The 21815-nt window shown below is 36.7% G+C and overlaps 1 protein-coding gene and 1 long non-coding RNA gene across 9 annotated transcripts in view; one reads left to right on the top strand and one right to left on the bottom strand.

The window, feature by feature from the left end:
• The window catches only part of LOC139151228 (uncharacterized), a 58900-nt gene extending 42626 nt beyond the window's left edge, over nucleotides 1-16274 (bottom strand). Inside the window, exons 1-3 of one of the 6 annotated variants that reach the window (XR_011556370.1) lie at nucleotides 16142-16274; nucleotides 15186-15281; nucleotides 9097-10776 (exon numbers count right to left, since the gene is read on the bottom strand). This is a non-coding gene — a long non-coding RNA (uncharacterized lncRNA). Of the gene's footprint in view, nucleotides 1-1511; nucleotides 2679-9096; nucleotides 10777-14971; nucleotides 15060-15185; nucleotides 15282-16141 lie in introns of those variants that run through there. The other 5 variants (XR_011556366.1, XR_011556364.1, XR_011556371.1 and 2 more) reach the window with 5 other exon arrangements.
• The window catches only part of LOC139151207 (G1/S-specific cyclin-D2-like), a 94079-nt gene that overhangs the window by 6248 nt on the left and 66016 nt on the right, over nucleotides 1-21815 (top strand). Inside the window, exon 1 of one of the 3 annotated variants that reach the window (XM_070723836.1) lies at nucleotides 15825-15911. The exons of the other annotated variants lie outside the window; for them this stretch is intronic. Coding sequence (XP_070579937.1) covers nucleotides 15842-15911 — 70 coding nt within the window. The 5' untranslated portion in view covers nucleotides 15825-15841. Of the gene's footprint in view, nucleotides 1-15824; nucleotides 15912-21815 lie in introns of those variants that run through there. 3 annotated transcript variants of the gene reach the window in all.

The raw sequence follows: 21815 nt of genomic DNA, 5'->3' as shown, positions 1-21815 counted from the left end.
AGTATGGTTAATACACTGAAGGTACACAGAGTAGTAGTATGGTTAAATACACTGAAGCAACACAGAGTAGTAGTATGGTTAATACACTGAAGGTACACAGAATAGTAGTATGGTTAATACACTGAAGGTACACAGAGTAGTAGTATGGTTAATACACTGAAGGTACACAGAGTAGTAGTATGGTTAATACACTGAAGGAACACAGAGTAGTAGTATGGTAATACACTGAAGGAACACAGAGTAGTAGTATGGTCAATACACTGAAGGAACACAGAGTAGTAGTATGGTCAATACACTGAAGGAACACAGAGTAGTAGTATGGTCAATACACTGAAGGAACACAGAGTAGTAGTATGGTCAATACACTGAAGGAACACCAATGACTGTTTAAGTTTCTGTAACATCAAAGCAGAAATCAAGTAGCCCTATACTTTTTGAAAATTAAAGAGTCCATGCAACACTTAGTCTGGCAGCAAGTAGACTAATACTACTGTAGAGCATTGATTTTTGTCACATTACTGTAAGAGGTTTAAATAGATTAAGGCACATTCCAATATGGAGGTCAAAATAACAACATCAAACATTATATTCACAGAAGTAAGAGAACATATCATTAAAAGAATGCATATTTGTAATTTGATTTTTAATTCTGCTTGGAAAATAGAGTATTCACAGACATGGGAGACTAATACTCTCATTACGAGAAAATCATGTTCAACAATAAATTTGTCTTGAGACAAAAATTAAGAGAAACAAATGACCAAAATAGTATGCATTGGAAGCTTTTGAAAAAATTAATACTGTAGTCTGTTGTAATTCATGAAAATGTATTTATTTTCTAGCTTGTCAGTAATATGATATCATATATTTTATAATAAAAGATAACAAGAGCTACAACGCCCCCAATGGCATCCTGTTAAATGTACCTTCTTGAAAACATGGAAAAAATCCCTGATTTGTAAATGACTCAGAACACAATCATCTCTCCTGCTACACAAATGTGTAGTTATGAATATTAAAAATAGGACTATAGATGAAGAGAAAACTACTCACCAAACTACATTGAAGTAAATCTGATTCATTATTAAGTGATTACAAAAGATACATGTAATATTCCCAAAACAAACAAAACAAAACAAAAATTAAGAGAAGCAAACAACCAAAATAGTATGTATTGGAGCCTTTTGAAAATATTAATGGTCTGTTTGATTCATGAAAATGTATTTAATTTCTAGCTTGTCAGTAATATGATAACATATATTGACATATGAAGTTCAAAGAAACAACTTTCTCAACAAATCAAACTCCCAATATTGAAACACACCAAAATCTGCTTTATACTGACAAAGCAAGAATTATCATTTAATGAACAACTTACAGACTATATTTGTTTATTATATAGACTAAGAAATACCTAGATATTTTGATTATTATTATCTATCTTGTTATGTCCAAGACAAATGTCAAACTTACTTTTACATATCATTTATTGCTACAAATTGTGATGTAAATATCATTTTTATTATTTTGATTTTGATTTCGTATAGATTACATAGGTCTAATAAAGACTGCATATGATTTGACATATGATATGAATTCATATAATTTGAGATAGACTGTACAATAGCCATGGAACAAAGCAAAGAGTAAAAATTTTAAGACAGGAACTTCAGAGAGGCCAGTTTGACAATTTTCAAAATTCTTCTCGCATTAAGACACCGTTTTATAAATAATCATCTTGGCCTTTTCAATCAAGTCACTGCTGCTTCTGATAGCCATAGCACTCTAGAAAAACATGAATGAAGGACACAACAAAGAGGCTGTAAGCAAATTATAATTTTCATTATTATTCATTCTATCAGCTTTGTCTGACACTAATAGAATTAAGTTGCACAAGCAGCTTCTGATTGTACATGTTGGCCATGCATTAGAATGACATTAGAGTTTACAAAATGTATCCACTGATTTCACAGTAAAGCCAAATATTGTAGTTGAAGTCCTTTCTATATTGCAGCAGAATGGATACAAGTAGACCTTAGTAATATATTCTTTGATACACACTTTGTGATTGGTTGATATTTTTCACAAATCTGACATTGTCCAGTATTTAACAGGGTAACATTTTATTACAACCTCTTGAAATATTGACCTATCAAAGGTCACAGCTGGTAACATGACTGTAGTGAGGTGCTTTACATATAACATGGTTAAACCCACTGACTGTTTACAATGGCATTTCATCAAGTGACCAAGAAATAAGCCACAAAAAAATCCAGTATACCATAGTTACACAGAAATGTGGTTACCAAGATATCTGCATAATGATGAGGATGCAGTTCTGTTATTGAACTGACTACACCCACATGAACCACAGAAACACAACACATAGTACTTATACCAAATGTCAAGTGTCCAAAAGTTATTAAATCCAGGTTAATCTTCATAGATAATACTTCTAGGATAAAGTAAACTGCCAATCATATTAATTACACATAATTATAATCTTTATGTCGACCATGAAGGGTGGGTTTAGAATTGACATAAATTTGAAACTGCGGTAAAAAATGAGTAGTCTTTGTCCACCATGGTCCGAGTTGCTGCTGTTACAGTCGTCTTACATGATGTTAGGGGTATTGCATGTTGTCAGCCTCGCTGCATATCTTGTAAATCATGGAAGCCTGAGGAATGAATTGGTTGAACAACGAAATCAGAATACTAATTTTCATATGGAACAACAGTGTCATCAAAAACATTATATACTCAACACCATCACTCAATTGTGATTTTGCTGTCGTGTTTAACATTACAAATTTCTCAATACTGAATTTCACTTGCAGCATGGACGTCTTTCATACATTTATCATTTTACATTTATCATAGTTCAGATAGAAAATTAAATATGGTATGTGTATTTTGAGTACCAATAATGTTATGAGAAGTAACACACCACCATGAAGTCCACATCACCAGACATGACCCCAAGTGACCTTTGACATTCTTCAGTTTTGATTAGTTACATCACTTTTATCTGTCAAAAGCTCTACAAACTAAAACATTGTGTATGATCAGGTGTAGATAGTTCCACATCATAATTGTTCATCAGAGATTGTACAAATAACACAGATACTATCAATGAATTGTCTATGACATTGTTTGGAATTCTGCATAAATCATTGGCATCACTGTGTACTAGTATGGTTAAAACAAGCAGCACATTTGAAATATTAAAACACGGTCCCTCCACGTCGAGGAACCGTGATTAAAATTTAGAAACTGCAATTGTCAAGGTCAATGTTTGCAAAGTACTTTATTAGAAACACAGACAAGGCGGAAAACAGACCAGAAACGGGTATTGTTCAAGGTGTAAAGTGGTGGCATTATCCCCTCCATGTACACCTTGGCATAGTGTTGCCTTCAACTCTGCTTTTTGAAGACTTCTGAACATTCACCCTTCAGCAGTTTCCGAATTTTTGCCGATTTTTAAGCAAAAGTATTTTCAGGAAAGTTTGCGTTGCTGTCGTTGTCGTTTAGTGCTGAGCAGAAGTGGTGTGCCAGGACCTTCAGAGAGGCCAGTTCGACAATTTTCAAAATTCCTCTCACATTATTATGAATATATAAGTGTCTTTTATCGACACTGTCAGATTTTATCGAATGGTTTTACGATCAGTCATATCACCTTGACGAGAATGACTTAACAGATCAGCTGTTTCCTTTTTGCCCAGAGGTAAATTTTAAGCATATTGGGTCAAAACTGTTTTATTCACATCTGAAAATGAAAGTGAATCATATTTTTCCATTGGCATGACATCAGTTCCTAGTTCGTTTAAAGCTTAATATTCTTCTGAAAAGGACAGATCAAATCACTGTCTTAAAATCTGTAAAATCGGTAAAATCTGACAGTGTCGATAAAAGACACTTATTATATATTCACAATAATGCGAGAGGAATTTTGAAAATTGTCAAACTGGCCTCTCTGAAGTTCCAGACATCTGAAAGTTTGTCAATTTTGATTTCGTCTTCAAGCTTGTCAAGAAACTCGTCCACATTTGTTTGTGTTTGTACTGAAATATTACACCATACACAGGACTCTGGGAAATCTTGTCCTACTTTTCACATGATCTCATCTAATTATCAATAACGCATAAAGTCTCCTAGAAGTCTGACACCTTAACAAAAAAGCTCATAGTTTATCAAGAGGACCATGACATCAAATGGCATTGTTTCTGGTCTGTTTTTCTCCTTGTCTGTGGTCAGAACAAAAAGAAAAACCCTTTAACCTCTGCAAAACTGCAAAACTAAGATTTAAAGATTGCTTGCAATGACTGACAAAATTTATGTATTTGTAACTGTGTTATCATTTAAACATTTAGGATTTGTCACTTTCCTACAAGACACTCACCACGGTTTATACTACAGGGTAGAGTAACCATGCACTCACCACGGTTTATACTATAGGGTAGAGTAACCATGCACTCACCACGGTTTATACTATAGGGTAGAGTAACCATGCACTCACCACGGTTTATACTATAGGGTAGAGTAACCATGCACTCACCACGGTTTATACTATAGGGTAGAGTAACCATGCACTCACCATGGTTTATACTATAGGGTAGAGTAACCATGCACTCACCACGGTTTATACTATAGGGTAGAGTAACCATGCACTCACCACAGTTTATACTATAGGGTAGAGTAACCATGCCACGGTTTATACTATAGGGTAGAGTAACCATTCACTCACCACGGTTTATACTATAGGGTAGAGTAACCATGCACTCACCACGGTTTATACTATAGGGTAGAGTAACCATGCACTCACCACGGTTTATACTATAGGGTAGAGTAACCATGCACTCACCACGGTTTATACTATAGGGTAGAGTAACCATGCACTCACCACGGTTTATACTATAGGGTAGAGTAACAATGCACTCACCACGGTTTATACTATAGGGTAGAGTAACCATGCACTCACCACGGTTTATACTATAGGGTAGAGTAACCATGCACTCACCACGGTTTATACTATAGGGTAGAGTAACCATGCACTCACCACGGTTTATACTATAGGGTAGAGTAACCATGCACTCACAGAGAATGTAGTTTCATTGCAATGTATTCTTTGTAAAGATATTATGTTTATTATTGTCTTGAAAGGAAAGTAACATCATCTACCATCATTGTAGATTTTGCTAAGAAGACAAAAATTGATTTTTCCTCCTCTAAAGCTGATTATCAGTTATCAAGCACTTGGTTCACCAAGGGTATACATAATGTTATCTGCGTTTTAAAATTGAGTCTCATTGGTGTGGAAGTTTTTATGGTTAAAATAAACCCATATGACAGCAATGAAATGCACTTTGTACCATCGTCTATATTGAACTACATGTGCCTAAATTGGCTTCACACATGTTAATAAATGCTAATGGCTTCAAAATGTATGATCTTTTCCTTCTTATACAGTTCCACTGATATAGAAATGGATAAATTTTACCCCAAAACATTTTATCTGCATAACCATGGACACTTTAGCATCTATGACACAGCTAATCTTACAAACATTCAAGTATTTGCATATGTCTAAACATTACCCAAACCACCATCACTACAGTGAACCAGCCACAGTGAACTCTTCTGTACCTTAAATGAAGACCCTTTATAACAGCCTTCATAACTGCACAGTAAGTGAGGCTACCCACAATTCCCCTTGATTTGTTCACTCAGACATTTTTTGCTAAAGGCTTTTTCAATTTTATCAGTTCCTTAACAATTTTTAACTTACAATTTAAGTTCAGGATTATTTGTTTAAACTATGTTCCAAAATTATTGATTATGTTTAAAATTCAAGAGTAAATTAAATGAGAAGTCGATGTTTGGAGGAGCTAAAAATTGTACACTTGTCAAGATAAAGTTATCAGCAACTAAGATGGTCTCATCATACCACCTGTCAGACATGCAAATTTCCTTTGTTACGAACATTTAAAAAAATCAATACCCTTTCTTTTGCCAACACAGATGCAACTTATTCCCCTAGTTTCCTTGAAAATATTGTGTATGGCTGTCAAAAATCTATGTCAACAAAATTACAAAATTGCTATCTCCTCCGTGGAAAAAGGTTTGATCTTCTCATTATTCACAGTGAGAAATCAGAATATTATGATAATCAGAACTATGTTGCCAGAATTTTGAAATATGGACCGAGTTGTTCTATGTACAGAAGAAATTTGGGCAGATCGTCCATGTAGCCGACACGAACACGAAGTGTCTGTTACCGGCTACCAAAAACTAAGAAAATAGTCAAGAATGAGCTACAAAATCACTATCAGTTTTAAGTTGCAGGTAGAATAAGTCTGTGCCTTTGTATAAAATACTATAAAAATAGTAGAAAGTGAACAACCAGCTGAAAGTTAGTTGAGGAGACCTTAACCGCATATCATTTGCATGTCATTGTCGGCTACATGGACTGTGTGCCGAAATTTGCTTCAGTTCAGTGAGTGATCTCCGTGTGTACAGATCATGGAGAATTGTGGGTAGCCTCACTTACTGTGAACTGCGCCCTCACACTTCCACAGAAGGTCACAGAAGGTCATAGGTTAATCGCCTTCATCAAATACTTTCTCTACATAATGATTTCACTTGGTGAGAATGACAAGCTCTGTTATCCTTGTTTAAAGTTCTTTGCATAAAATTACCCTTAGACGGTTTGACTGAAGAAGTGCTAGCTTTAAATCAATACAATCCTGACATACCCTTAATTATTAAACCCAGGGAATACTACACAAGGGCCCCTAACTCCATGAATAGTATTTCATTTCAGAATGACACATGCCTGGCCTTTCTTATTGGCCCACCCAAGAAAGAGAATTTTTAGTTATTATGTTGCATTGATACAGGAATACATTTATTATTGAGTCTGTGATACTTTAGAAGGACTGAACTTGCAAAATACCATAACACTCGTATTTTGTCACAAATAAGTTGGCAGGTTTCCTAAAGGGCTATCAGATACAGCTTGGTGTTTGCAAAAATCTGACATTACAAATGAACACCTGACACAGTGGCAAATTTAGCTCCACTGTTAGTCTTTGCTGAAAACAACAGTACTAGAATCATTGTATAGCAACCAAAACATTAAATTAAAGTAGGACTTTCATGGCCCCTATGTCATATGGCTGTGATGATGAATAAAGAATACATAAGTTTTTTTAGAACTTAACCAGTCGATCATGCCTATGCCACCTCAAAAATCAAATATGGAAATAATTGAAATAGGTATATCAGTTCTTGACTTTTTTCACAGAAAATAAGAAAGTATTTTGCAAAACTTCAACATCATTTGCTCAAAGCACAAAGCAGACATGCCCAGGAACCAATGAACATAATTTGAACACTTTTTACGAAAAATATGATGTTCTAACAAAAGAAAGAAAACTGCCCTAAAAATTTGCATGGGCAATTGTCATAATACTTTTCACAAGTCAAAATTAAATCACTCTTGGGAATCTATAATACCTCTGAAAAGCTTTTCCACCAACAGTTCTGGAAACAATGTTTGGACCAAAATGAGAAAATTAGGTTCAAATTTACGCGTCAAAGTTACTCCATCATTTGGTTTATCAGGTCATCCTAAAAACCTTAAATACAAATCAAGATCTTGTACATCAATATTGGCTGTGACTACTGGTGTCCTACACTTTGCCTACATACTAACGTGTTATCATAGCTAAACTGTATAGACAAGTGATTTGCTCAATCAAAACCAGTAAACTATAAATATTGCCCAAAAAATATATTTATGCAAGTTTTGTCATAATTTCAACATATCAGAGTCAGGTCACCTGCATAAGAAAGCAATTAGTCAAGTGGATTCTAAGATGGAGCTGTTGGATTTTTCAACTAAACGCAGGAAAAATTACCCCAAATAATATACAGTATTAAATATTTCATCATGATTGAGATAAAACTGATAGATCATACATAGGTACCTGCATATCGAATTCAATCTGATGAGCAGCTTCAGAGATTTTCTGACCAAAAATAGGAAAAAATTGTCCCAGTATTGCAAATATACGAATTTCACCACAATTTGATCAAAGCTGACTCAGATTACCTACAGCAACCTGATACAAATTCAAAGCAAAGGAACAATTTCAGAGAAGAGGATTTTTTGTCCAAAATTGTGAAAAATTGCCCCAAAATACAAATATGCAACTTTTCACACAATTTAAACATATCTCACCTAGATGACCCAAAAGAAACCATATATTTCAAATTTCAAAGCAATCAGACACTTAGTTTCAGAGTTTTTTTACCAAAATTGGAAAAATTGCACTAAGAAAGTGATGTTTGACTAAAAATGAGATTGTCAGCCCTGAACAATTTGGCATATGAAAATTTTCTCATCATATGAACAACCAAAGTCATCATTCATGGCTTGTGTAACAAATATGGATCATTTCTGAGCAGCAGCTTCAGAGAATAAAAATTGATGCAAAGCTGATGGCAGGACAACAAACAGTACTCACATTGCCTACAGCAGAGCTATAAAAGATGTCCCTCATGACCATGGACATACTGAATTCTATGGGCTACCAACCACTAAGATTCAGTCATTTAGTTATTTACACAATTAAAAGAAAGCTCTGTCATATTTCTCCAAGTTCTGCATACTGACATGACTTTGATTTGATTTGATCAATTGTCATCGAACACTGCATCTTTAAACCTAAATCTCACTTACCTTTAGATAGTAAACATAAGGATACAGTTGGGAATAATGGCACACAGAAGAAAACAAAAATTTTAATTGTATAAAGTTGCCTGACTTTGTTTAGCTTGTCTTTTTGTGAAGGCTAACATGTTGTGGTTTTAATAAATTTCAGTGTCATGTGCCTTGACAATGACATTGCATATTTTAGTGCAGTGGGGCTTGACACTGTCAAGGTTCAGTTACTTCTGTCAAAAAAATGTTCAACCAACTGACGTTCCTTAAATTCTGCTCCATTTCATTGAGAGTAAATTAATCAAAGTATCATAAAAATTAAGACAGAATGATCTTACACTGGGAACAGATAAAGCAGGAACCAAACTGACCTTGTTGAAGAGCATTCCAAAGGTGGAGTGTAGTGAAAATATGTACACAGTGATGTATAGATGATAGGGGGTACCCCTATGATAGGCTAAAAAATCCCAATTTCAGCAGCTGTTGCTTTCTTTTCATGACTTTAATATACAATTAAACCTTGGCATTGCCAAAGGCTACAAAACAACTCATTATAGTTCTCTAAAGTTCTACCAATGAAGGGATCGTGACACAACACAAAAGAGGCACACGCCAAGCTTCCTTCACCAACAGTGTTTGCATGTATTCATAAGCTAATAATGTGAAGGAATTTGCCCGGTCTTCTGAGCCATTGATGCCGGAAGATAATTGTACCGGAATTTGTTCTGAATAAATAGAATTAAAAGAACTGCCACGTGCCACAGGAGAGTGAATAAATACAGACCCCCAGCAGAGACACCTGCCCTCCTGTCACTGTGTCAAACCGGACATAGTGCTCTTGAACAATAAAGATAGCAGTATTCTTTAACAATAATACAGCCATCATTCTTTGGAGTTCTAAGATTGAAATCTTATCCCTGGTGATTGGTGGCTACAAACATTAAATTACCTATACTATATGTATGTAACCAACGTCAAAAGTTCAATTGTTTCTGTTAGTGACCTTGGAGAGACAGAAATCACTTTTAGATAACACTGTCAAGATCCTAGATAGATAGAGAGCCATAATTCTTGTGCATACTGATGCATATATTTACCAAGTCATGCAGCGCATGGCAGCCACCTGTCGCGTGGCTACTCCATTCAAAGCTACTGAATGGGACACACGATAGAATGGTTCGTTATGTACACATTGATTGTAGTTATGCTAATCCCCAGGAAGGGTACTTGACTTAAGGATTCCAGGGCCAGCCTGGACTGCAAGCAAAGAAAACAACCTATTGAATACCTATACAGTATGGTTGCACTTAAATGTACCCATAGATTGCTGATAGCAGATGCATTATCCAATGAAAACACTCTGCTGACACCTATCATGATAATGATTTGGCGCTGTAATGTACCTTTAAAACGGGGTAGAACTTCTCTGCAAAGACCAACCACTCTACAAAGGAAGCTAATCCGTAAAACTGTGAGCCACCCCTCACAGACTGAACATTTCCAAAGACTACAAGCCATCCCTAAAACACCAGACACTCCACAAAGACTGCAGGACACTCCAAAAGACTGATCACCCTGTAAAACTATTGTAAAAGTCTTTATTTGCACCTCATCTAAATATCCACCAACAGATAGATGCCTAAATAGATGTATCAATATAGACAATTTCAAAAAGACAGAACATTTATTATTACTTGCAGTTGATTTAAATATTTTCACAGACACAAAAACCAAATTTATGCTGATAAAAATGTGTATAAACAGGGCATAATTTTTTGTACCATCTCTAGAACTACCAGCCATATTGTTCAGGATTTCGATTTCAAAAAAAAGAAGAACCTGTCAATGAAATAATTATGATGTTTTCAGCTTTTTAATGTAATGGATGATCTTGCGATTTTAACTACAAAGTTGATGGTTTCAAAAACACAATTAAATCAGATGTTTCAATGTTCATTTAAAAGTCTGCTTGGCCACAACAGCTTCATCCTAGTCCGTCCATCAACAGAACACAGAGGGACCAGTAAAAACATTGGTCATTTGACAGACAACTGTACAAACAAAAAAAGTTGAAAAATTCTTATATATATGAATAAAAGTTGGAGAGTACAGACATTGTTAACCCATTGATTTATTGAAATTGGTGTTTTGTGTGACCACTGTAAAAGTGCACATACAGTATTTCAATGGTAGGATTATAATGATATGTGACACAGCTGCTACTCAGCAGCCTGGTTTTCATCTTCAATGAGATTCTATCACATTCAAAATCACCAACTACTGCTATGCCCATTGTACTTAAGATTTTCCAATGACATGCCAGCTGACAATAAGGTACTAGTACACTGCTTTTGCTATTGAGACAAAGGTTATTGAAATACATGGTGACTCTGAAACAATCAAACCTTTACACGTAAGACTGGTCCACCTGTCAAGGGCAGGTGATTGTTGCAAATTAACATCTCAATGAAATTATTTTAAAACAGATATATGCAGATAAGAGTTACTGTCTGTTCAAATGAAGTAACCTGGTACTGCAACACATGCTACCAATCCCGTAACTATTTCTTAAAAATTACCCAGTCACAACTCTATCAACTGTGTGGAAGTAATGTAGATTCTGGTCTGATTCAAAGCAATACACTGCTCTGGTATTTTCCTATTCCTGTCTCAGTATCATCGACTTCTTCACTGTTAATCATCTCTCTTTATTAACATATCTTTGACTTGAGCAATCAAATCCAGGTTTTCTTGTTCATAGCACTCCAAAGTTACACTGTTGATTGTCAACAAATAAATATAGCCAGTATGCCTGCTTCATGTGCCCTGTACAATTTGGGCATAGACACAGAATCCTGGCAAAGAAAAATTCATGACTTTATGAACATTCATGAACTATTCATAATTCATAAAAAATTCACCTGCCAGTTTATGAAATATTTTGTACCACAAAACCCCTGTGCATAAATATTTGATGAACATTGATGAATAAGAAAATGGAACATGAAATTTTGATGCACATTTTGTGAATTGCTCTTCAGTGCCTTAAAATTCATGAAACGTTCATCTCATTATTGACAAATATTTCAGGACCTTTGATGAAGTTAATAAGTTCATGATTTATTCATCTAATTTCATTGTGAAATTTTCATGAATTTATTAAATTCCACAAAGGTCATGAAAATTTCAAAATGAAATTTCATGAATAAATCATGAACTAGATGTGTTCATAAAAAATTCATCATACATAAAGATGAACTTATGATTTTTAATGAATTATAATACGTGCATGAAGTAAAAGTTTTATGAAATTTTGATGAATTTATTCATGAAAATTCATACATATCTCATGAAATATATTGATGAATTTCTGAATTTCTAATGAATGTTGATGAATAATGAAGTGTATGAAACAAAAATTCATGAACATCTGGTGAACTTGTCAGTCTTGCAAGTTTAAACTTTCACCACAATGGTTTGTCCCAAATTCATTGTTTTCTATGGTAAAGTTGGACCTACACAGGGAACTGGGGGTGAAAGGGTTAAACCCTATAATTTCTGTGAAAGTGCATGCAGTTTCAAATGCAATGTATGTCAAGCCTTTATAACCTCATTGAAAACAAGCTACAAGGGGTCACATACTTTTGCTACTGCAACTTTCTACTGTAAAAATGTTGATAGAAGAGAATTTTTCTTTGTAGAAACAGAAATTGCTGTCAATGCCTAAATGTTTGGTAGCATTAAGCATGGAGATAAGTTACTGCATGCCGGTCATTTTTTACACCAACAAATGGTCAAAGCTACTGCCCTCATTGTATATTTGCTGTAGATCCCTGTGTGTTATCGGCGTTGTACAGCCACAGCATCGTAACATAGGGCTATAGATATCGCAGGCATTCGACTCAATGCAAGCAAACCGTAACTGATGCAACTAGTACTTATAGTAATTTGTACTTACTGATTGCATCAGTGATAGTTTGCTTGCATTGAGTCGAATGCCTGTGATAGATATAGTCAGCTGTATCACTGGCCCATCGGGATGAAGGTTTTTGTACTACATGTTTTCAGCATGACAGCTATATTGCCGAGCATAGATGAGAGGGTTAGAATTACACTCCATCGTGAGGTGCCGTACAAAAATTGAGTATGGCTATACTTCGCCATCGCTAGCCCATGAGCGTACAGTTAGCGTCATTCTCATCCTCAGCCTAAGCCTCAGGTAACCTGTCTAGCTGACACTGAAATGATGCTACTCAGTGTCAGCTTCAGCGTCGTATCCGAAGATTGCCAAGGTACACTACCCAATGACAGATTAAATGATAAAATTCGCCCACAACTTAAAAAATAACCACTCTGTTCTTTCACAACTTTCTTTTGAACCGTATAACTGGTTGGCAGGTCATATTTTATTGAAATATTATCTCATAAAGACTAGTTTTTGGTAGTGTTCATAATTTTCAGTCCATCATCTGTGGGTTCGTTTGTTGGTGTCCCTTTAAATTCTTGCCATAAAATTTTCCAAAAATTGATGCAAAAAGGGCATCCATGGGCCATAATGTGTAAAAATGGCCACCATGAGAGGCTGCATATGAAAGCCCTAATTATTTAAAGAACATATAAAACAATGAACTTCTATAACTATGACTTAAGGCCAAAAATCACACAAAATGAGCATTTTGTAAGCAGATGAAGTATCAGGTATTAATTTTCCTGTGATTATGGACAGAGTTCAGTAGATACCACTGCCAAAATATTCAGCGTAAGCAACATTCCAGTCACCCCGCATGGGTAGGCGGTGCTAACATCAGTAAAGTGGAGGTGTCCAACATTCAGTGTGAGGTGACTGGAATGTTGCTCACGCTTATGTTTTGGCGAGGTGTCCATAATTTGGCCAAAAATCACACAAAACTAGTGTTTTGAAGCAGATTAAGTATATTTGAGAATGATAAGCAACTATCCATGGTTACATGACATATGTACTTGTTAATTTTCACAGTAAAATCAAATGCGGACGATGACATGGCATGGTTTATATCATGGATGTACAAAAGTACATGTACATCCATGGTTTATATATAGCAATTCTGTTTTCTGACTATCTTCTTCTCAGGCATATGTACACACATCTGTCACGGGCACGTAGGCACAGAGCAGATTCTTGGGAAACATGTGACAGTGGCCACACCTGCCTTGATGATATGTGCATCAAGATTCTATGTCATCCGTTAATTTAAACCATTGATAATGTTAGAAAAACGGAAATAGCTTCAGGCAGAATTTAGGAATGTGCATTTAACTGTTAAGCTGGAAAGCAAAGAATTTATTCGGTATGGAAATGTAAAGAGGTGATTACATTGTATGATATGATTGTGACATATCCTGTAGATTATAATATGCCTTGAAGATTATTTGTACGATGTAAAGCGCATAAAAAGAACGATTTACTTAGGTTTTGGAGGGAACATAATGTACACCGTAACCATGGAGAGGTCCAACACTACAGTATATTCTGACAGCAAAAGTTCACTTGATTGTAATTTTGTAACTTTCCTACAAGTTCACAAGAATGCATTGCATTCCATCTGTTGCTGTACAGTGCATAGTGATGCCAAGAAGCCCGTTTCATATAACGATATTAAAAGAAAGGATTTTTTTAATCAACATCTGACTAATATCGTAAACACACCCAGTACATGTGACATTTAATTTGTGAAATACTTCTAAACATTTTTTATTTTATTCATTGCCTTTTAAGCATACAATCGACCATAAAATCATCACAATTATTATTTGCAAAGTGGATATAAGTAAAACAAAAGGATGGTTTCTAATCATAGTTTTCAGACACTACTTAAAGCCCCCACTCAATTATCAGATTTATCTAATATAAATATTAGTTACTTGATGAAATATTCAATGGAAAACAAAAGAATGACAAACTGTTAATGGGCTATTGACACATTCACTAATGCGAGAACCTGGGATTGAGAAGGGCGCCTTTAAAGGGAGGGGTCGCGAGAACCTGGGATTGAGAAGGGCGCCTTTAAAGGGAGGGGGTCATCAGAACTGTATGTGCGACTTTCTTGTTTAAAAACAACGTATTCCAGACTTAATTTTGTGTGTATAGACGTAAGAGGACTCAAACTATTAATCCCATACGTTTGCAAATCACAAATAGTGTCACAGAAACGTTTCCCCTCGAAACATACCGGTAGTATTCACATACATTTTTGAGAAGACACTCACAGTCATGACACCAAATCACAATCGCTTAATCTTCTTTTTCCCCAAAATTGCAAAACCAATCAACATTTAGAGTTCACATCAAGGAATACTGTAATGATATAGGCATAGAAAAAACAATTATAGGAGCTATAGCTTTTTCTGGTTCCAAAATCATCAAATTACCGTAAAGGAATACTATGAAATTGATGTACAAAGAACTGTACAAGTTACTCACGTCTAAGATTGAGCAGTAAATACTCCTCATCCCATTGTTCAAACTTCCTTCTACACTTGCAAAAAGTGCCCTTGGTGCTGCATGGATGATAATAGCCTAACAAATATATAAATAATTAATTATATAAATAAATAAATAAATGATTAATAAGTCTAAATTACACCACATTTTACCTATATGGTAAAACAGTTATACATCATGTTTTATGATTTTAATGCTCCAAAAGTATCATGGCACTAGTATTTCAATTAAGTATTATTTTCAGGCCAATGTGGGGTGACCATGCTCAGGCCAATGTGGGGGTGACCATTTTCAGGCCAATGTGAGGTGACTATTTTCAGGCCAATGTGGGGTGACCATGCTCCGGCACATCATTTTTTTCTTTTCCTGAAATGAAAGACAGTGACAAAATAAACTTTCTTTCCAATGTGTATATTTCTTGTCAACTCACTACTGCATACATCGTCTGCAATTAAGAAAATGAAGACTTTTTACTCTTGGGTAGTCAATGATTAAAGTCCTTGGGGAGAAGAACTTTGCAATGATCTTCGTCATGTTGAATCTACCTTCTCAATGGTCTGCATCTGATTATAATATGACATAACAAATGGCTTCGCCAGGCATTTTGAGGGATACTGAAGTTATTTTAACGAGTGATGCGCGGCATATCCTGCGACAGTACAATGTCCAGCATGACAAGGAATGGTCCTCATGACGATAAGATTGGTAATATCCAAGCTGAAGGCGGGTATCATCTGAATTATTATCGTCATGAGCACCAGTACGACCATGGGCAACAAATAAAATCCTGATCTTGCCCTTGCTATCATGCGTCACTTTTAACTGTTACCAAAACCCGACGATTTCTGATCCCACTACGTATGATTCCTGCATAGTTATTCCTTAAGCCTAGTTCACATTAACGCTATTCTCACCGGTACGGCTAATTTACTCACATGTTTTAATCTGATGCATCCAGACCCCGGATCAAGACACGAAAAAATCGTCTCCCCTGTCTTGGCCGCCCGCGCTCCAATTGGTGGAAGAGCTGGTCGGTTGACCCAAAGGTCACGAAGCCCCATGCAAATCAACCTGGCAGGCAACGACAAGGCTTGTTACAAAGGCGTGGGGTGTTCAGTGTGGAGTAACGTTATAACATAACATTCTCTCTGTGTGTTACTGTGTACCACATTGGCACCTTGTTATTTATTGCGATGCATGTCAAAAATCTTTAAATGAAGAATCAGTTGAAATATAGATCCATAAATAATATCGAAAAGCAAAGAAGAATACCTTGTCACAAAAGTCATCCACAAGGCGGTAAGATTGACCACAGGGTATGGCAAGAATATTCGTCTAAAAGTTATGCATATGATCAATAAATGTCATGTATTAAACTTATCGTTCGCCCAGTTAAAGCGTTGAAATTCGTTTCTTCGCTTCGATAAAGTGTGTATGTGCGATGTATGATAGTGAGCATGCGTACGTGAGTGCTTCACGAACTCTACAACGTGTTGAGCGGTCTCAGTCAGAAAAATGTAACAACTTAGCCGGCTATTGAACCACTCTTTTTTGGGAGTGGAGCCGAGCGGTTTTGTCTGTGACCTCTCAGCTAGGCGACTGATGCCGTATGTTGTGGGTTCGAATCCGATTGAAAACTATCCGTATTTCTTTTCATTATACAAGCCTTACCTGTGTCTTGTATGTGCCTATTACTTTCCCCTAGTATCCCTGTACAGTATTTCAAAGAAAACAGTCCGTTAATTGCCCTCATTAATTTGTTCAGCCAATCACCATCTTGGGGTCTTATCGCCCTGCTGACCAAATAACTCGTTAGCAGCTCTAGCTGTGGAAACACAGTGTGGTGGGGTAGTGTGTGCGTCTACTATGTGGGTCATATCCGGGCGGGGTTAACCTTTTGATGACCCACATAGCATGCTACCACGCCCCAGATAGCTGTGTTTCTACAGCTATAGCAGCTCATAGGGTAGCAGACTGTTTTCTTTGAAATACTATACATATTATATATATTTATATAGCTAGGGTAAAGTAATAGGCACACACTAGACAAAGGTAAGGCTTGTATAATATTCCAAAGTTCCTGCAAATGAAAGATTCTGCAAGTATTGTAAGTCTTTAGTTGAAGATTAATTTCACTTTGTAATAGAATGTCCAAAATACAGAACTTATCGAGATAGTCTATTTTCATCCACAAGTTTGTATAATCCTGGCTTTCTTGATTTGAATGACAGAGAAAAGTTCATGTATATCTTTACTCACAAAGATAAACTACCACTTTCCAAATTTATTTCTTGTACTTTTTTAGTTCCTCCCCCAGCGGCAGCTTCACCCAGTGTTTGCTGAGTTTTGTAATTTTTGCCTTACCGCACTCCTTGAGTGTGTTGTTGTTGAGCAATAAAGTAAAGTAAAGTAAAGTATAATGAAAAAAAGTTTAATACATGACATTTATTGATCATATTCATAAATTCTAGACGAATATTGCTTGCCTTACCCTGTGGATTCACCAAAGAAGCTACCACCACTTTGCTCCGGTGCATCGCTACCGATCATGCCCGAGTTGGCTTGTGGGTTCCTGGTATCAGGTAAACAAGGTGGCTTCGGAAAAGAATCCCTAACTTGCCATAGATTCCCAAGCACAGTCACCTGTGGCCGGTCTATTCCACTCGGCGTCTATGCCCCCATAGACGTGTGTACATACGCCTGAGAAGTACGTGACGGGGGGGGGTCCGTATGCTCGGGACAGATCATGTGGTGGATGCGATGTAGTTTCCCCTGTAAACGAAATTATATAGTCATACTTGGAACACATCAGCTTACGCCATTGTATTTTTGGTGATCGCAGTTTATAAATCGTAGGCTGCCGAGAAAAAGAGGGTCTGCAGTAATTGTAGTCCTGGGGGTCGCATCGTCACAGTCGTTTGTGGTTCGATACACGGCTAAACTAAAGCCGCTGTAGGCCCTATGCATTAGAATTTACAATTCTTCTGCATATAACTTTATGGTAACCCCAGTAAATGTATATCGAGTCAGGGACGTGCAATCGGGGCATGCGGCAAGTCTCTCTGACAGTGATTTCAAGTGTATTATTCTGGAATCAACAGACAGGTGATAACTATTGCAATAAACATAGCAACTTGTCGAAGGTAACACGGTACATTTTCCCCGCACTATAACATTTTCTTCAGCAATATAAAAACTAACATTAATATGCTCTAAAATCCAGATTACACACTTAGGCAGGGAACGTCACCATGGCCATAGTATGCTGATTGCTGAAAGACATCGAACCACTTGAACGCTTCCACAAGATGACCTTATAGATTGCCATTGGACTTGACTAACTTCTGTACACATGCTTTCCTGGACCAGATAGACTTGATCAAAATTTACGACTTCCAACCCAAATTTTCACAAACGGACTTTCAAATATTAACTGTTAAAGCACTCATTAGTTGTTGGGCCACCTATCGTATAATCCTCATAATTGTTGCCAAGGTAATACCGTAATAAACCAAACCCACCTGTCTTTCATAGAAACGTCCGTATACTTGAAAGCTGTCCAACTTTATCACTCCATCTCTGCACTTCCTCCGTTGACGGACCGTATTCTGTCATTCATGTTATTTGATTGGCCATGTCAACAATGGACAATGTATTTGGAAACTTAGTTGGATTATGCCAGACAATCTTTTTCGGAGATATGAGTGGCCTCTACTGTGTAAAATCAACAACTGTCATGTTTGAGAATTGACTCAACTATTTGAAATCAAGTATTTGCACCTTAGCCGGTTGTAAACGCAGGCGTACATGTTAGAAGGTGAAATATGGCTTATTTTGTAATGAAGAATCGAGTGGGGTGCGGGATTGCTGGATAGCTGAATAGCCCCCTAAATAGCGAGGTAGCTAATAGCTACGTTATAGCCATAAGAATAGCTTATTGTTAGCTGTTTGTGGCTATTTAAGCTATTATTAATTTTCACAGAACGGTCCCTTAGCTGAATAGCTGCTAAATATGTCAAAGTTGGCTATTTGGCTATCCAGCAATCCCGCACCTTTATGGAAGAATACGATAATTTGCGTCTGAGACAAGTGTTGGAAGGTTAAACAACAATGGCAATTGTCTAAGTTGGAATCGAGCAACAATGGCAATTGTCTAAGTTGGAATCGAGCAACAACAGAGCAGAGCAAATCAAATGGCTACACGCATACAATAATAAACCAAATGCAAATCTTGACAAACCAATAATCTACAGTCATGTGGAAGCAGAGATTTGGCTTTACCTCAAGTCTGTATTACGCTTCATGCAAATATGGTAAATTATATCTTACAATACAACGGAGACATATTGTGGACGCCTTTAATACATGCACACAGTCTCATGGAAAGGATGGGAAGTATTCAAGGAGTTCAAATAATGTTGGAAAACCCTTCCTACATAATGTTCTTTTTTGCCAGTGACGCTAAGGGAGTTTTATGGGAAATTTGACGGTTAGGGGTACTTTGAAAACTTTCAGTCCATTTAGGTGAAAACAAATTGTAAAATTACGAAGTTGTCGTGCAAAAACTTAACGCTAAATCTCCGCTCATCCAATCAGAGAGATTGTCGGTGCCTTATTCTCCGCACTAATAACTACCCTGACTGTAAATGACAAAGTGTTATGCCATTGTGGATTTTGAATCGCAGAGTGCCAATTTCAACTTCTTGTACATGTACAGGCACTTCACGTGAAGTAAACTGAACTATAGAAATATTTACGTTAACACTTATATCATGTTATGGTATTTAAAAACAGTGTACATAATTTATTACGACTTCGTTACCAGGTAACTGAAGATGCTCATCGACAGGCAATGTCTGTACAATAAAGTGGCGTTCTCACTGCAACGTTTTCGGTGGCCCAGCACCGCCCCTAATCCGAGTCCGACTCAGAAAAGTAGCCTAGATTGCTTTTCCCTTCGCTTGCCTCCGTACCTCCGTCTTCACTACAGTACACTACTGTAGTGAAGACGGAGGTACGGAGGCAAGCGAAGGGAAAAGCAATCTAGGCTACAGAAAAGTAAATGAGAACAGTTCCCAACGCCCCTGACGGAGTCGAGGGTGGACCTGAGTCCGAGCTCGGACTTAACTTTGGCGCTTGAGCCCGTGTGAACGCATCTTAACATGGCACTATTTTTCACTAACTGTTCGAAGTGTTGGAGTGTTGTTGCGGTGTAAGTCGTAATTTGCAGGCGCCGAGATTAGAGGAGGACTACGCTTGTTAGAGTTTCCAGTTCTCTGTTATCATACATATGAAATTATCAAATCACAAGTTCGTTCTTTGTTTTTACGTTTATCATGATAAAAAACAAGGATAATATATCTTGTTTGAGAACTTCTGATTCTATGGGAGTCAACACAAATGAAATAACATGAATCAAGTCGAATGTAGTCCATTAAACTATGCATACTTCGAGAACATTTTCTTATTTAGTTGCCAGACTGCATACTGCTATTCTATTAGCGAAATAACCCCTACCTGAACCCGACATTGTCAATCTAATTACTTTGACATTTGCCAAAGTATTGGGGGGGGAGGGGGTGGAGAAACGGAATGTCAAGAAACCATGTGGAAAGAAATTTGACGTACTTCCAGGAAAGAAGATGTATACACGGACTGTTTCTCGATTCCTTACGTATACAGCTACAGGAATACTATCACCAGAACATGCATTGTAAAACCCTATACAAGATTGCCAATTCTGTCGACTGTTTGTTTGAGCAATTGGTATATATGCTGTGTGATGGGGTCACTCTGATGTACTGAACCATGCATTCAAATTTGCCATATATTGATGGGATTCGGTAAACGCGATATTTATAATAGCCATGAAGTGAAGGAAATATTGACAGGATCTAGTTTCAAAATGTTGTAAATTCTGGAATTAAGTAATGAATATTCTTTTTTATCATGCCCAGTGATTGTGTATATACCACAACAACATGTTCAATGTGCAGTCTGGTATACCAGTGATATCCACAGGGTATGGGTACAAGTATAGCTTCCAGGCTGTTGTGTACAACATGAATCCTTAAAACGTTTGTAGGATTACTTCAGGGCTGGTTTGTAAATGATGGGCTCACAAGTAGACATATATATATTATAGCACTCAGTCCAGTAGTCTATGCATGTCGCGTTTTACTGATACTGCTTTTGTGACAAGAATACTTAGTGTGGTCCACAGAGTGTGTTTCGTTCTTTGACGTCCGTTGTACATTTTAAAGAAGCATGACCCTGGACAGAACCTGAATCACAGGAGAAACCATAATGACAAGGACATCGAAAGTAATATTTTGCTGATTACTTTTACCATAGATCCTCATTTTTCTCGAGAGTCTGTGCTTTTACACACCTGCAATACTGCCCGGTTTATCTGGTTGCCTTTTACGATAACGTTGTCTCCATCAGAAGGGAAACGTGGGGAATCATGATAAGCAGGTTTTATTTGACCAAATTATTTATATGCCTCGGTATCCTAGATAAATTTCATCGAGTTTCTGATCCGGCTGAGCATATAAGCATCTGAAAAATCTTATTTGAGTATGTGATGATCAGCTCTATGTATGTGAT

This window comes from Ptychodera flava, chromosome 2 (assembly GCF_041260155.1).
Source record: "Ptychodera flava strain L36383 chromosome 2, AS_Pfla_20210202, whole genome shotgun sequence".
Classification (NCBI taxonomy): Eukaryota; Metazoa; Hemichordata; class Enteropneusta; family Ptychoderidae; genus Ptychodera; species Ptychodera flava.
The sequence above is the reverse complement of the archived record's forward strand: the minus strand, read 5'-3'. Positions and strand labels throughout refer to the sequence as shown.